The sequence below is a fragment of the Megalobrama amblycephala genome, linkage group LG10, assembly GCF_018812025.1.
Source record: "Megalobrama amblycephala isolate DHTTF-2021 linkage group LG10, ASM1881202v1, whole genome shotgun sequence".
Lineage (NCBI taxonomy): Eukaryota > Metazoa > Chordata > Actinopteri > Cypriniformes > Xenocyprididae > Megalobrama > Megalobrama amblycephala.
The window spans coordinates 3068048-3083087 of NC_063053.1; the positions used below are offsets into that span (position 1 = coordinate 3068048).

At 39.9% G+C, this 15040-nt stretch overlaps 1 protein-coding gene across 4 annotated transcripts in view; it reads right to left on the minus strand.

The window, feature by feature from the left end:
* The window catches only part of lyst (lysosomal trafficking regulator), a 98241-nt gene that overhangs the window by 48451 nt on the left and 34750 nt on the right, over positions 1 to 15040 (minus strand). For all 4 annotated transcript variants that reach the window (XM_048203966.1, XM_048203964.1, XM_048203967.1 and 1 more), the window contains 7 exons: positions 12876 to 14961; positions 11743 to 12739; positions 10281 to 10442; positions 7126 to 7282; positions 4517 to 4743; positions 3935 to 4001; positions 3698 to 3807 (listed from right to left, as the gene is read on the minus strand). In XM_048203966.1, the coding sequence (XP_048059923.1) occupies positions 3698 to 3807; positions 3935 to 4001; positions 4517 to 4743; positions 7126 to 7282; positions 10281 to 10442; positions 11743 to 12739; positions 12876 to 14961 (3806 nt within the window). The remainder of the gene's footprint in view (positions 1 to 3697; positions 3808 to 3934; positions 4002 to 4516; positions 4744 to 7125; positions 7283 to 10280; positions 10443 to 11742; positions 12740 to 12875; positions 14962 to 15040) is intronic.

A 15040-nucleotide genomic window follows, 5' to 3' on the forward strand; every position in this document is an offset into this window, starting at 1 on the left:
TTGTGACACAAGGTGGCGGCAAGGGACTGTCTTTGAGTCTTTAAACCGTTCATTCAACTGCACGTTCAAAAACGCAGATTCATTCAGAGAGATGAAATGAAACAAGCTGTTGAAATCATTTTAACGTTGAGCGCCACTTTATAAGGCTCAGCTGACCAGTAATGCTTCGATGCTAAGGCAGAGATTTCGCTATCCTTGGACACGACAACTTTTTTTTCACGAATATATGTCTCGGCCTGAAGGACAGACGCAGGTAATCGCACGCGCTCAGTCGATCTCTCTCACATTCACTGTCTGTTTAGGCTTGTTTAGTGCACATCTGCCTCTTTACAAATCACCATGGTACACATTATGCTATCATTGTTACCTTATTTAATATTTAGTACATGTGTATGAAGTGTAAAACGAGAAGGACATAGCCTTTCAAAAAATAGAAAACATGCAAATATCGCGGTTGCTGCGGTTTTTGCAGTGTTCTGCGGTTGGCTCGTCAAAAGCGCGGTATTACGAAATTGCGGTTATCGCGACAGCCCTAATTGTGAACTTTTATAAAGACGCATTTGGTCATTAATTTTTAAATGCATCATTATGTAAACATGAGGAGAGTTCTCTGGATGAAAGACCCACGACTGGCAGATCAACGTGCGATTATGTTTCTCTCCGAAACGGTAAGAAATTAAATTAAACTGAATCTGGAGGATTTTGACTGTGACAAGATGATTGACAGGGCAGTTTAAACGGTTACAGGTTGCACGTAACTAAGCGACAGAGTTGTCCGTTAAAGACGCAGTTATGTCAAAGCTTGCCTACTCTTCTGCTACACACTCAAAAGTATGTACTTTTTCATCACAAAAACAGTACATACTTTTAGGGCATAGTGTAAGTAGGTGAATTGGGACGCAGCAACTGACTCCCTGTGGACCTTCATTAACACAGTGGTGGGAAAAGCGCATTTCACAGGGCAATTAGCAATACTTCATGGAGGGCATACAGTAGCTGCCAAGAAAAGAGCCTGAAAATATAATGACTAGAAACAGCAGATGAGCATAATCAAGAAAATACACTTTATATTAGTTGGCCTTACATTTAAAATGAATCATTTAATACAATGCACTTATTGTGTACATGTTTTTACATTGAAGTTATATTTTAAAAAATACCTGCATGTAACTAAGTGTTTTGCAATACAATATGAACATAATAAGCACACTGTACTTATTTTTTAATGTAAGTACATAGTTGTTAAGGCCACCTAAAATAAAGTGGGACCAAATACAGTATGATAAATGTTGAATATTCAACAGGTGTGGACTAGTTTTCCAACAACCAACTAGGTGATTATTGGAATACCTTTTCTGGAACTTTATATCTAGATCTATTATTTTCTTTCTTTCTATTTTAGCCAAGTTTAAAAACTTAAAAACATTTTTTTAAAAATGGTTTGAACAATGTAAGGCTGAACACCGTTACTGACAATCCTCATTTTGGCTGTGTGAGATTCTCCAGCTTTGTTGTTGTTGAGCTGTTAAAGCTCCGCCCTCTTCTGGAAAGGGGGCCGGGAGCAGCAGCTCATTTGCATTTAAAGGGACACACACAAAAACTGCGTATTTTTGCTCACAACCAAATTGGAGCAAATTTGACAAGCTATAATAAATGATCTGTGGGGGATTTTGAGCTGAAACTTCACAGACACATTCTGGGGACACCAGAGACTTATATTACATCTTGTAAAATGGGCATTATAGGTCTCCTGTAATAGCTGTCTACACAATAAAAGCAGGATGCATCAAGTGAACAATGATGCATCACTCACAGTGCAGACACAGTGGGACCTTGACAGCAAGGAAAAATGGATTTGAAATTATTCAAGGATTCATTATGATGCACTAGTCATTAGTCAGTCTGACAACCCACTGACCAGCTGATTTTAAAACGACGTAGTTTCGTACATCCTTAGGACACACACACATACATTATTGGTGAGCAATCCTCTGCATAAAAAACTGCATAAAATATAAATTAGGGTGTTATAGATGTGAGGCAATAGGAAAAGAGGTGCTCAGAAGTAAAGGACTGGCAACCACAAAAAAAAAACAGCAAGAGAATTAATAGAACGGCTGATTCATATCAGCATTGCCAAACTAAAGATTGGCATTACTAAAAGCGTATTCTGCAACAGCATGCCCACTTTCTGACACTGTGTTAAAAATAAACCCGTTTACAGGATGCTTGATCACACTGATCACATTTGCATTGTGTAGTTTCAAAGCTTATCCTTTTCTGTGGAAAAGGGAACTGAAAAGGTTGATACAAAGTTGTGTATCAGCTCATTTTGGCCTCATTTAAAGGGCACCTATTATGCCCCTTTTTACAAGATGTAATATTGGTCTTGGGTGTCCCCAGAATGTATTTGTGAAGTTTCAGCACAAAATACCCCACAGTTAATTTATTATAACCATTTGAAAATGTCATTTTTGGGGCCTGTTTTAAAAAGAGCTGTTTTGGTGTGTACCACCTTAAATATAAATGAGCTGCATATCCCCGCCTTGCCTTTGGATGAGGGCGTAACTTGCATACCTATGGCAATAAACAGAATGGCTGAGAGTGAGAGACCCGCTGTTTTGTATGGCATTCAGCCGTACATGTTTGAACCGGAATCAGACCCAGATGATGAAGAGACTCCGGCAGAAGAAACACAATTGAGAATGGAGCAGGACGTCTCTGAATGGTTATTTGATACATTTATGTACTTATAGAGTTTTAATCGCGTCCCCTTTGCAATTATGGATGTGCAACACACACACACACACACTCACACACACACACACACACACACACACGCACTGTGATAACGTTCGCGCAATTTTTTGAAACTACAAACACAAATACTGTGATAACGTTTGCTAAGTAAACATACACAGTTTTTAATACAATATCTTTAAAAAATATATATATACGTGTGGATACACACTATACAAACAAGGTTTAAATTATATACACAGACATTCTACGACGACGACAACAACTTTAGACGCATTTGTTATTGAATTGGCTGACATCGACTGAAATGACTATTTGCTCAAAAAACATTAAATACACTTACTTCTTCTGGAGGTGACGTTGGATCGCGAACAGTAGGCAACGATCCACACTTGAGGATTAACTTTGAAGCAAGACCTGCTTTGAATTGACCCTCGTTCTCAAAACAGTCAAAAAATGATTCGCGCAAACATAAACGTATTTTGGAATTTTGAGTGGCGCCTTTCCTTCGTAAATAAAATCCATCCACTGCGTTTTCAGTGGCTCTGATGTCGGAAGTAAGTGAAAACTACTATGTTCATTATTACATCCCACAACAGAACACTTATGTTTCTTAGGAGACATTACCGGCTGTCGTTGAAACAATGGAGGATGGTTGACAGATCACCGAGGTCGGGGTCTATGCCAAAACCAGATTGTCAATCAAACCACGTGGGTGGAGCTTAGCGCAATTCTACGTCACAGTGAGAGCAATCTTAGAACAGGGCGTTCTGAGACAGTGCTTATGAATTATTGAGATTGTAAAAAAAACACTGGGTGGATTTTTCTCATTCTAGGGTGGTTTTGCTCACACACTGCCAACACACATTTATGGTCAAACACCATGTAAAAGTGAATTTTGTATAATAGGTGCCCTTTAAATGTAGGTTGCACTTACAGTGGGCGGAGTCTTCTCCAGGAAGAGGCGGGTCAAAAGGGCGAGTTCCTCCGCTGTGATACTGTCACTCACCATGGCAACGAGCAGCTCCATCAGTATTGTCTGGCACTCTAAAGGGTACAACAGGCCATGGAGCAATTATAATTATGTTTAAGATTAGAATGATTACCAAAATATAAACTCAATAATGGGAATTTGGCGAAATATGCATAGTTGAAGTTTGTAAGAAATATAAACCTCTATAGGAGGCATCTGATTGGCTGAGAATGTTCTGAAATCCAGTGAGAATGGCTTTCACACCACCCTGACAAGAGAAAAATAGCATGATGATGGATCACATTTATTCATAAATACAGTAAAGATGATTTAATCCAGCTGGTCAGAGTATTCAAACATATCAATATTTTGACAGAGAGTTTCACTCCTCGGAAAATCATTACTGACAATGGGATAGAGTGAAAATAAATTAAATCTCAAATTCTAAATAAATCCTGTCAATATTTCAAATCCTGAAGAATTGTCAAAAATGTATCTGCAAAGCTTCTTTTTTTAAAACCAAATTAACAAAAAAAAAAATCTCCAATTGCTAAAAGGTTTGCAAAAGGTCATCTTGTTCCTGCTACATAGGTTCGTAGGTGTTGTCTTTGGTTTCAAGTATACTCTTTCAACTAGTTACTTGGAACGAAAAACTTTCTACCAAACAAAGGTAAGTTACTTAGAAAAAAAGCAGAAGGTCTTCTGGAATAAGATATGTCACTGTGTAACATCAATATCTCGCATACATAAATAAATCAGTTTGGCATCAGATAAAAGTCTGACCTGCTGGTAGAGCAGCGCTGCATTGTTGTGGTGGCCTTTCACGGCTCCTAACAGGCTCTGCAACACATGGCCCAAAACCTCCAGGTCTGGAGAGCCACTGGCTAACAGCTGCAGCTCCATCAAGCAGATCTCCGGAAACAGCAGACGGCCGCGGACGGAGCCCTGAGGCACTCCCGCCATTCCCAACGTACATTCCCCCAACGAGACTCCAGCCTCCACCTTTATCCCTGTCACAGCAAGAAAAGGTAGAACACTGACTACAAACAACGCAGCAATAATGAAATAATAATTGGTGGTGGTGCAAGAGTACAAACAGAAGAGCTAAAGGACAAGTACTGTGTGTACCAGAGGCAGCTCACAGCGCACTCAGAGCTCTAGTCCAGTAAAGATGAATTAAGCTGATGGAGGTGCCACGCACTGGAGAACCCGCATGATTTAGCTGTGAACTCCCCTGCAGCTCCTACGCAAGCTCTGGGTGCTTTTCATTAATGAAGTTCTGCCGCAAACACACACACACACACACACACACACTCCCTCACACACACACACACACACACACACACACACACACACACACACACACACACACACACACACACACACACACACTCCCTCACAGACATTCACACACATACATACATAGACAGATATATAGAAAGACACAATGAACAATAGATAGATAGATAGACGGATAGATAGATGGATAGAATATATAAAACGACTAACAACAATGGATGGATGGATGGACAGATGGACGGATGGACAGACAGACAAAGACAGACAGAGTGAGAGACAGACAGACATATAGAGATTGAACGACAGAGAGATAGAACAATAGATAGATAAATAGAACTATAGATAAATAAATAAATAAAATGACGGACAGACAGAGAGATTGAACAATAGATAGAAAGATAGATAGAATGATAGATAGAGAGATAGAACGATGGATAAATAGATACATAGATAAATAAAATAACAGATAGATAGATAGATAGATTAAATGACAGACAGACAGACAGACGGAGGGACAGACATATAAACATAGATAGAGAGAGAGATAGACAGAGAGATTGAATGATAGATAGAGAGATAAATAGATACATGAAATGACGGGTGGGCGGCCGGATGGCTGGATGGATGGATGGATGGATGGATGGATGGATGGATGGACGGACAGACAGACAGACAGACAGAGTGAGAGACAGACAGACATATAGAGATTGAATGATAGAGAGATAGAATGATAGATAAATAAATAGATACATAGATAAATAAATAAATAGATAGATGAAACGACTAACAACAATGGATGGATGGATGGACAGATTGACACTGACAGACAAACAGACAGAGAGAGACAGACAGACATATAGAGATTGAATGACAGAGAGATAGAACAATAGATAGATAAATAGAACTATAGATAAATAAATAGATACATAGATAAATAAAATGACGGACAGACAGACAGACAGACAGACATATAAACATAGACAGAGAGATAGAGAGATTGAACAATAGATAGAAAGATAGATAGAATGATAGAGAGATAGAACGATAAATAGATACATAGATAAATAAAATAAACACATAGACAGACAGATAGACAGATAGATAGATAGACAGATAAACAGATAGAGATAGATAGATAGATAGATAGATAGATAGATAGATAGATAGATAGATAGATAGATAGATAGATTAAATGACAGACAGACGAACGGAGGGACGGACAGACGGATTTACAGACATATAAACATAAATAGAGAGATTGAACAATAGATAGAAAGATAGATAGAATGATAGATAGATAGAATGATAGATAAATAGATACATAGATAAATGAAATGACGGGCGGGCGGGCGGGCGGGCGGCCGGATGGATGGATGGATGGATGGATGGATAGATAGAGGTCTAAAAGATGTCTTCCTTAACAGAAAAGATGAGAAGCTGACACCAAACTCAAGTACCTAGACCACATTTAGTTCACTTCCATTTTCACACACACAGTCTGACAACAAACTCACACATTTCAAGCTTTGTCTTCAATTCCCTTCTTTATAAATTATATCAACTACAGGCCCTTATGAGAAGGTGAGTGAACTTACAAAATCATGCACGAATCTGTGCAATGATCGGTCAAAAGCTGCAGTCACAAGACACAGCTCAACACGGCTTCTTACATCATAGCCGAAGGAAACAATGACACCATTCTCAGGGCGAGAGAGCCAACAACACTACATGTGACTGGGGAACAGGATCACATACCGCTTGACCAGACGTTCACTCAGCCTACCTGATGCTAACCGGCTGAGACCGGCTAACGCATTCCAGATCCTTCGCAAAGAAATTCCTCCTGCTATCAGTGACTAAGGACTGCTAACTGCGATGTTAATATTTTTCAAGTTCAAAACATAATGTAATGAACCTTTACAGCCAATAAAACTACACATGCAAGATACTTTTGGCTCTAGATAATATTGTACATGCACTCCTCTCTAGCTCATTTCCATTTTACAGTCAAATACAAGTGACATCTTGTCAGTTTGACACAAATGTCCAGCACAATGCAGACTCTCATGTAAGTATGAAGGGGGCGGTACTACCTTCCTCCTGACGGGTGGAGTCTTCAGGGTTACTTTCGCTGTCTGCGTCATAGCCTTCCTCTTCTCCCAAGGGTGGAACGCCACTCACCTGAGCTTCATCCACCTCCTCAGACAGATCACCTGCTGGAGGTGCCGCCTCCCCGCTGACCGGAGACTTCTGCACGGAGAGGGAGAGAAAGATCATTACTAGTTGGAGGGATCGATTATTTATTTATTTATTTATATAAGAATTATATAAATTAATTAAGAGATAACTAACATTTTGTTAATATGATTAATAAAATATATACAATAATACATACAATAAATACAATAATACAATATAAATAAATACAATAATACATACAATAATACAACAATAATAATAATAATAATATATATATATATATATATATATATATATATATATATATATTTATTTATTTATTATTACTGTAATTACTAGATGGAGACAAGGATAATAATATAAATTGAAAATAAGAAATAATAAACATAAAATAGATGAAAATTAATTATAATATAAAAAAATAGAAATATGTTAATATAATTATTAAAATATATACTTTATTATTACTACTAAATGGAGAGATGGATAATAATATAAAAATCATATAAATAAAACAGATTATTACTTATTATATAATATTTAATAATAAATACTATATGTAATAATTACTAATATTTTATTAATATGATTATTTTAAAAATATATACATAATTTTTAATCAATAGGTAGTGCCATATTTAGGAACCAAGTACAGCAGGTAACCGAATATATGTGATATTATCAGGTAAAAAGTTTTGTGAGGACACTCAAAGCCTTTACTTTACTGCCTGTTTTGTATCTTCATTAGCACTTTCATTGTGGTCTTTCTGAAGCACTGTGTAAGGCAGATGACAGAAGAACTAAAGATGGTTTTTGACTTTAGAATAAGGCAATTTTTTTTTTTTAAATTGTACAAAATTTGTACAAGCAGTGAAACATTATATGCAAATCTGTTCAAAACACAACATCGCAATGATACCCCTCACGTGTCATCCTAATACTCAAACCACTGCAAAGACACAATTTAACATTCACTAATAAATACTCTGGACATTTAGAAGGCCACTATCTGGTTGGTAAATAAATAAATAAATAAATAAATAAAAGGACAGTGTGTTCAAGCATCAAAGTTAGCAAGAAAAGTCCAAAATAACTCTCTCCTACACAAACACACACAAAGTAACCACTTCTAAATTTTAGTGCTTTCATTTCCCTCCAGTGCATCTTTAAATATCAGAAGTTAAAAAAACAGTAGTGAAACAGATTAAAGCAAATCAGGCAGCGCAGCAGATTCTTACCTTCTAGAAAATTAGCTCTTTTCAGAATAAAGTAATAAAGTAAACAATCCTTATAACATTGCTTCTGCTGTTGTCTTTGTTAGAGAGACAAAGTTTGTGATTTCAGAAAGCTGGTAAAAAAAAAAGAAAATATGATTTTGGTCATAGGACTACATCAGCTGACCATTTCCACATAAAATATAGCCACCACGTGCCCCACGGTGCTCAATCACAAAAAGGCTCCTTATCCGTTTATGTTTGGCCAAGGGTCATTTTATTTCAGAAAGCAGATTTGCTTATTAAAAAACTTGAGTGCCAAAACAAATCTTTCTGAAGTCTAAATGATAAAGTTTTACTTGGGAATTACTCGGTGATGTGTTCCACTACAGACAAAACTGCTGAAAAGAAAATCCCTCAATCTTTTTAAGATCATGCAATTGAGAGGATTTACTGAGGCCAATTATATAAATCTTGCAAAAGTTTGTCATAAAAAAAAAACAGAAGTCAGGCATACAAATAAAAATAACTTAAATGGCATTTACAGATTTTGTATTTAGTCACCATAAGTAATTTTATTTTAGGGCTATCACTGCTTTCATAAGTTACAGACAACAGACAGTGAAAGGAAAAGATTGGACAATGTGATGAAGGCCAGACTCAAACCTGAGTCACCGAAACAAGTAGCATGGCTGTACAGGATGGGAACAGGTGTGCCCTTCATCACGGCATACCACTGACAGGGACAAATACAGATTTATTAAACAATAGCCGTGTGACGAGATCTCGTGCCACGAGATTAAAATGTGACAAATTTCTCATCGAGGTAATAAGCTGTCTTGCGATATTGCCGCGACGGAGTGTGAGGGTGAAATTAGGATAGAATAGGCAAGCGCTACGTTTACATTACGCCTCCACGGTTTAATTCAGTCCATTTAATTCATTTGGATAACGGTCGCTTCAATCTCATCCAACACGAGCTGCAGAGTAGCATGTAGTGCAGCAAGAATCAGGGTTCACTGATCATGTGACGAGAGTAAGTGACGAGATGACTGACAATACCATGGCGGAGGATTTGTTGCACAACAGAGCCTAAACGTCTGATAAACGTCTTATCTTGTAGAATGTGCACTCAGCACCACCGCTCCCTATCTAAGCGATTGCAAAATCGAAAGAGAAAGTAAAACGCGAACGCGCATTCAAACGCAATTTCAATACCTTGCATTTTGAAAGCGGCTCCCTGATGCATGCAAATATCTCCCAATATGAAAGCTATCTTAGGCTGGGCTGTGTAGTTGTAACCATCTCTTAGCTCTGTATCATGCTTGAAGAAAAAATTGGTCTCTATTTGCACTTTTAATATTGAGAAAATACTTTGATCATGGTTGCACTTATTGTTTGCACTTAAGACTAAGAGAAAACTTATTCATTTTTATTTATACATTTTTATTTCTACGATCAATTTGTGGAAAGGAGTTCAGTTAGGAGGTCAAAAGTTGTAGAAGCTCATAATTCATGTACAGTTCTAAGGTCTGAAGAGACTCATATGAAATCACACAGAAGAGAAGTCAGTCAGTTGAGTTTGTGTCAAAACCTTTTACAGTGCTTGAGTATTGTTGTCTTTTACTGCATATGACATTTCAAACTCAGAAAGTAGAACTGAAATGACATTGATTACAAGATGATTAGTTAAAACATTTCAAATGCACCTGCAGACTATTTTTCTAGTCATGCATTTCATCACTGAGGATTTCTTAAAAATATTGTAAAAATCTTGTCTCTTCTCGTGAGCTAACTGTCTTGTCACAACCCTATTAAACAGGCAACCAAATTACCTTGTCAGGTTTCTCCTCGATGACATCTGGACTGCAGAACATCTCAGCCAGTGCCACACGTAGTAAGGAATCAAACAGAGGAACTGCCAGTTCAGAATTCACCACTCCAGATCGAGAGAGCAGATCCCTGACCTCACACAGGGTCTCATCCACGGACTGCAGCTATGGGAGAAAGCATGGAAAAATTACACTCATAGAGAATAAAGACATTGTCACTCACTTCAAAATGTCAATAAATAGCTCTGTTCCAAAACCTTGTTTGCATACGTAGATAGTACCTGTACTTTAAGGTATTAAGATACAATCCTGATGCAACATCACATTTATACCTTATAAAGAAGGAAAATCGCAGAACACAGTGCAATGAGCACAGTGAAAAATCATGATGTTTTGAATTTTGTTCAATGAATCTAATAAATCTGTGCCTGTATTTTGTATAGATTTTTATGCTTATTAAGCCTAAAAGTGTACTTTTTAGTTATTAAGCATACAACAGACCCTGTTTACACCTGATATGTGTTTTGGTCAACTGGATCACAAGTAGACGAGGGAGACACCCGTTTACACCTAGAGTTTTAATCCATTTCTTTCGTCCACTTTCAAACAGTTCTGTCCTGATTTCTTCGAGGGGAGGGTCTATGGGTGGGTAAATGTATGAGCTTTTCAGATCTTTCAATCAAACGGATGAAATAAGCACACGCAATTTACATATGAATGTTCCATCTACATGAGAAGACGGAAAAACATAGAGAGAGCATCAGCTTTAGTTTCTGCTCTGACAGCTACAAGGCTGATTCAGCTGATTCATAACGCTCCGAAGCTTCCTGAAGCAGTGTTTTGAAAAAATCGGCCATCACTAAATAAGTCATAATTTTGTTTTTTTGGTGCACCAAAAATATTCTCGTCGCTTTATAATATTAATATTGAACCACTTATTCACATGAACTGATGTTTTTAGTACCTTTATGGATCTTGAGAGAGGAAATGTCATTGCTGGCTATGGAGGCCTCACTGAGCCATCGAATTTAAACTAAAATTTCTTAATTTGTGTTCCGAAGATCAACAAAGGTCTTGCGGGTGTGGAACGGCATGAGGGTGAGTAATAAATTACAGAATTTTCATTTTTGGGAGAACTAACCCTTTAAATAAAAAACAAAAGCTATTAAATGTCGTGTTATCCTTAAAATATGAAAATTACAAATGGAGCATACATTTAAAGGCTCTGTATTCAGCTGTATGAATATACTAGGAATTTACGTCAAAGCTGAAATATACTTTGGGCTTTAGGGAATTAAGTTGTTAGTTCACACTTCTGAAATCATGTTAATATCACACTGAAATCAACTGTCTCCCAAGCAAGTCGTGCACATATGACTCATTCTCATGTTTAACTGTGTGAAAGGCCCCTTATTAATCAGCTCACTAGGGTTTGAAACAGAGTTAGTATGCATGTCTACTGTACCTGAAAGGAAAGGTCTGGTTCTAGTCTCTGTAGGGCTGAATTGGCACTGTGGAGGCAGATAGCCAAAAGAGCCTCCAGCAGTCGGATACTCTGGAGAGGCCATTCCTCTTCAAGCCTGTGCGTTGGGTCACTTAACTTGCTTTCGACCTGAGAGGGGCTGAGAGTGTCACTTAGTTCATGTTGTTGACTTTCCGTTGTACCTGCAGTTGTCGGTATATTGTCAAATTCCCCTGTAAGAGCTTGAGTGGGAGAGTCTACTTGAGATGGACTGCTTTTGCCTTTACTCTCCCTCTTTTTCTTAAGTTTGCAGTCTTTGTTTTTAGATGTGAGTTTCTGGATGACCATCGTCATCAGACGTGAACAGACATCTAGACCTCCTAGTCTGAAGAACTGCCTCTGGAACACTGGACTGGCCATGTACACCCAACGGCATACTGACCAAACATCGGCAGCCCTCCTTACCTGCTCTTTAGAGGGAAGAGCCACATTGTCTGGGGAAAGGCAAGGTAGGCGCCCACCCAATGGTTCACTAGCTGTACTATCATATCCTGAAGTGTCTTCAGAGTCATTTGCAGAGTCTCTGTCGGAGTCTGCCTCCTTGCTCACGCATAGGAAGGCAACGCACAGAAAAAGGTTGATCGTGTTCAAATGTGCCTCACCCCGGTTATGTCCTACTGCAGAAAATGCACCTGTTCCACTTTTGCCCTTTGGGTGAGGGCATGCTTCTTTCAAGCCTTCGTAAAACTTAGTGAGGCTCTGGGGGCCGTCACCAGTCCCACGTGAACTCAGTTCCTCGAAAAGTCCAAGGACAGCTTCCCTCTCCTGAGCTTCTGCTCTTTCTAGCTCATGCACGGCAGATTCTGTGTGATGGTGCCACGCATTCAAGATAAGAGTCTCGAACACTTTTAGCACCCACGGACGAGTGCAGTCCAAGTAGATTAACTCTGTGACCTGGTTCAGCCCATTACAACTCAGGAACAAGTCGCGTACCACCCGGCTGAGTTGGAACACAACATCAGAAGTTATACATTCAGTAAACACATTGGAATCAGTTTATTTTAAAGGCTGATTTAAAGAACCTAAACAACAGTGAATATGAGGAAGAAAAAGAAATAGAGGAAATATAGCCATACCTTGACTTTAGCAGAGCAGGCAGAGTCTGAAGATAAACCAGCAGTACCTCAACTGGGAGGCAATGGGAATGGTAGCTGCAGACCTGGCTACAAGTAGTTGACACACCAAGTTGCTGGGCATGATGGCTAAGTTCCACACCTCGCTGTAGCACAGGGTTAAAAATATGAGTGTAGAGTTGCCACTGCACTACTGCATTGCCTCGTAAAGTCAGCTGGCATATATGACTGGCAATCTGTTGACTTAAATGCCGGTCTTCCCCAAACACAAGCTCCTGATAGGCCTCTAAAGCATCCCACTTCCATAGCATGTCTTCAGCTCCTCCACTGGGCAGGATACCTTGGAAACGATAAGATGGAGATGGGGACGTGGATAAGTTCAATTCCTTCCTAGGTCCATAGCCCTGTAGAGTCTCATCAAGCCCAGGTAACAGGCTGCTATCCAAAGTGCAGATGTTGCAGGAGGCAAGCTTGGCCTTTTCAGAGGGCTGACCACCACCAAGCTGTTCTAAGACAAGTCTACTAAGGACACTCAAAACATGGGATTGGTAGCTCCGCAGTCCTGGAGCCTGAAATGCTTGGAGCATGGGTCCTATTACGGACCTTGGATCCATGCAGCAACAGATGCCAACAGCTTGCACTCCTGCCAGCACCTGCAATACGGCAGGACCTGAGGGTGAGAGGCGTTGAAAAAGACGCAAACACTGGTGGGCGCAAGCCGCAAGGCAACAACAGCGTTCAGGGTACCGCACTTCTCCGTCATGACCCTCGGAGTCCTCCTCAAAAGGATTACGTCGAGATGCCTGCTTGAAAGCGGAAACCGGCAGTCCTGAGAGGTCACGATGATGGTGCAAAAAGTGGGAGTATTCGCAGCGACGGTGTCGACGACGTGCACAAACAGATTGGTGTAGCTGCTCCGACTTGGCCCTCTTGACGGCATTGATTATCTTAAGTACATCGGCTATCAGGCAACGAAGGCGCTCTGATGCCTCATTGCCAACTTCTGAATCTCGAGCTTCTGCTAAGGCCTCAAGGCGCAGAGCTGTTGCCTCAAAGAGCTCCAAGCCACGGTGTTGCACAAATTCATGAACTAATTCAAGAGACTGACTAAAAAAGAAAGGGTTGGAAGCAGAGGCTTGCAAGCAGCCCAGTAGTAGCTGTAGGACACCCTCCAAGAGTTCTGGCAGTAGCAAGGCCCGATGACGGAACCTTGAAAAGGAAAAATCTTCCTGTATCTCTTGCAGAGTCTTCTTTGGCCTTGGAGCAAAAGGGTCGGCTTGCCTTTCTAAACAGGTACGAATCTTTAAAGTTGCTCTGAGTAGGTCAGTCAAGCTTCGACGCAGATTATCAGGCAGTGTCTCATTCTGACCCACATCTACAAACATCAAGTGCAGAATGGTGCGTAAAAGCATCCTTTGAACAAGTGCAATTGGCTCCTCAGTCCAGCCTCCAGCTAGCTCATCAATCCCACCTCCACCACCGGGACCACAGCAGTCACCAAACTCTGTGAGTATCTCTGTGAGTGTGGGAACAACACTGACTGCCAAGCCTGGGTTATGATTGATGGTCATGTCAAATTTGCAGACCTTTTCCAGAAGGGAAAGCAGAACATGGCAAAGGTCAAAAGGCGAGTTCTCCATTCGGTTGAAGATGGAGAGAGTTGTTGGGTCTGTTAGCATGTTAGGATCCAGTGTGTGAGATCCAAATAGTCTCATGTGAGGTTGGGATGGCTCAACGGTGCTCATGGTATCGGGAGTGGGATGTTGCAATGCTGGTTGTGATGGATTGTTGGATTGGTGAAGCTGGCAACTAACACGAATGGCCGAACTGTGGAATCTGCGATGCTTGCTCCCAGTGTTTGCGGTTTTATCATCCGAGTTGGCTTCAGAATCTGACGTGGAAAGCTGAGATTTGCGTGCATCCCTTACAGAGTATCGCTGAGCTGTTCTGCGTGAACGGCGTGACTTCCAGGAGCCAGATAAACGCTTCCCAGAGTTCTGCACATCACATCTATCTTGCCCCGCCTTCTGAGGGATGATCCTTCCCTCTTGGCATAGGAACACCTTCAGTAGTGAAGGCAGGGTGAAATCTAAGATAAAAAAGGCAGAGTACTAAATGAAGAGGTTTAAACTCGGTTTAACTAGCATCAACCAGTTATATAACCTGGT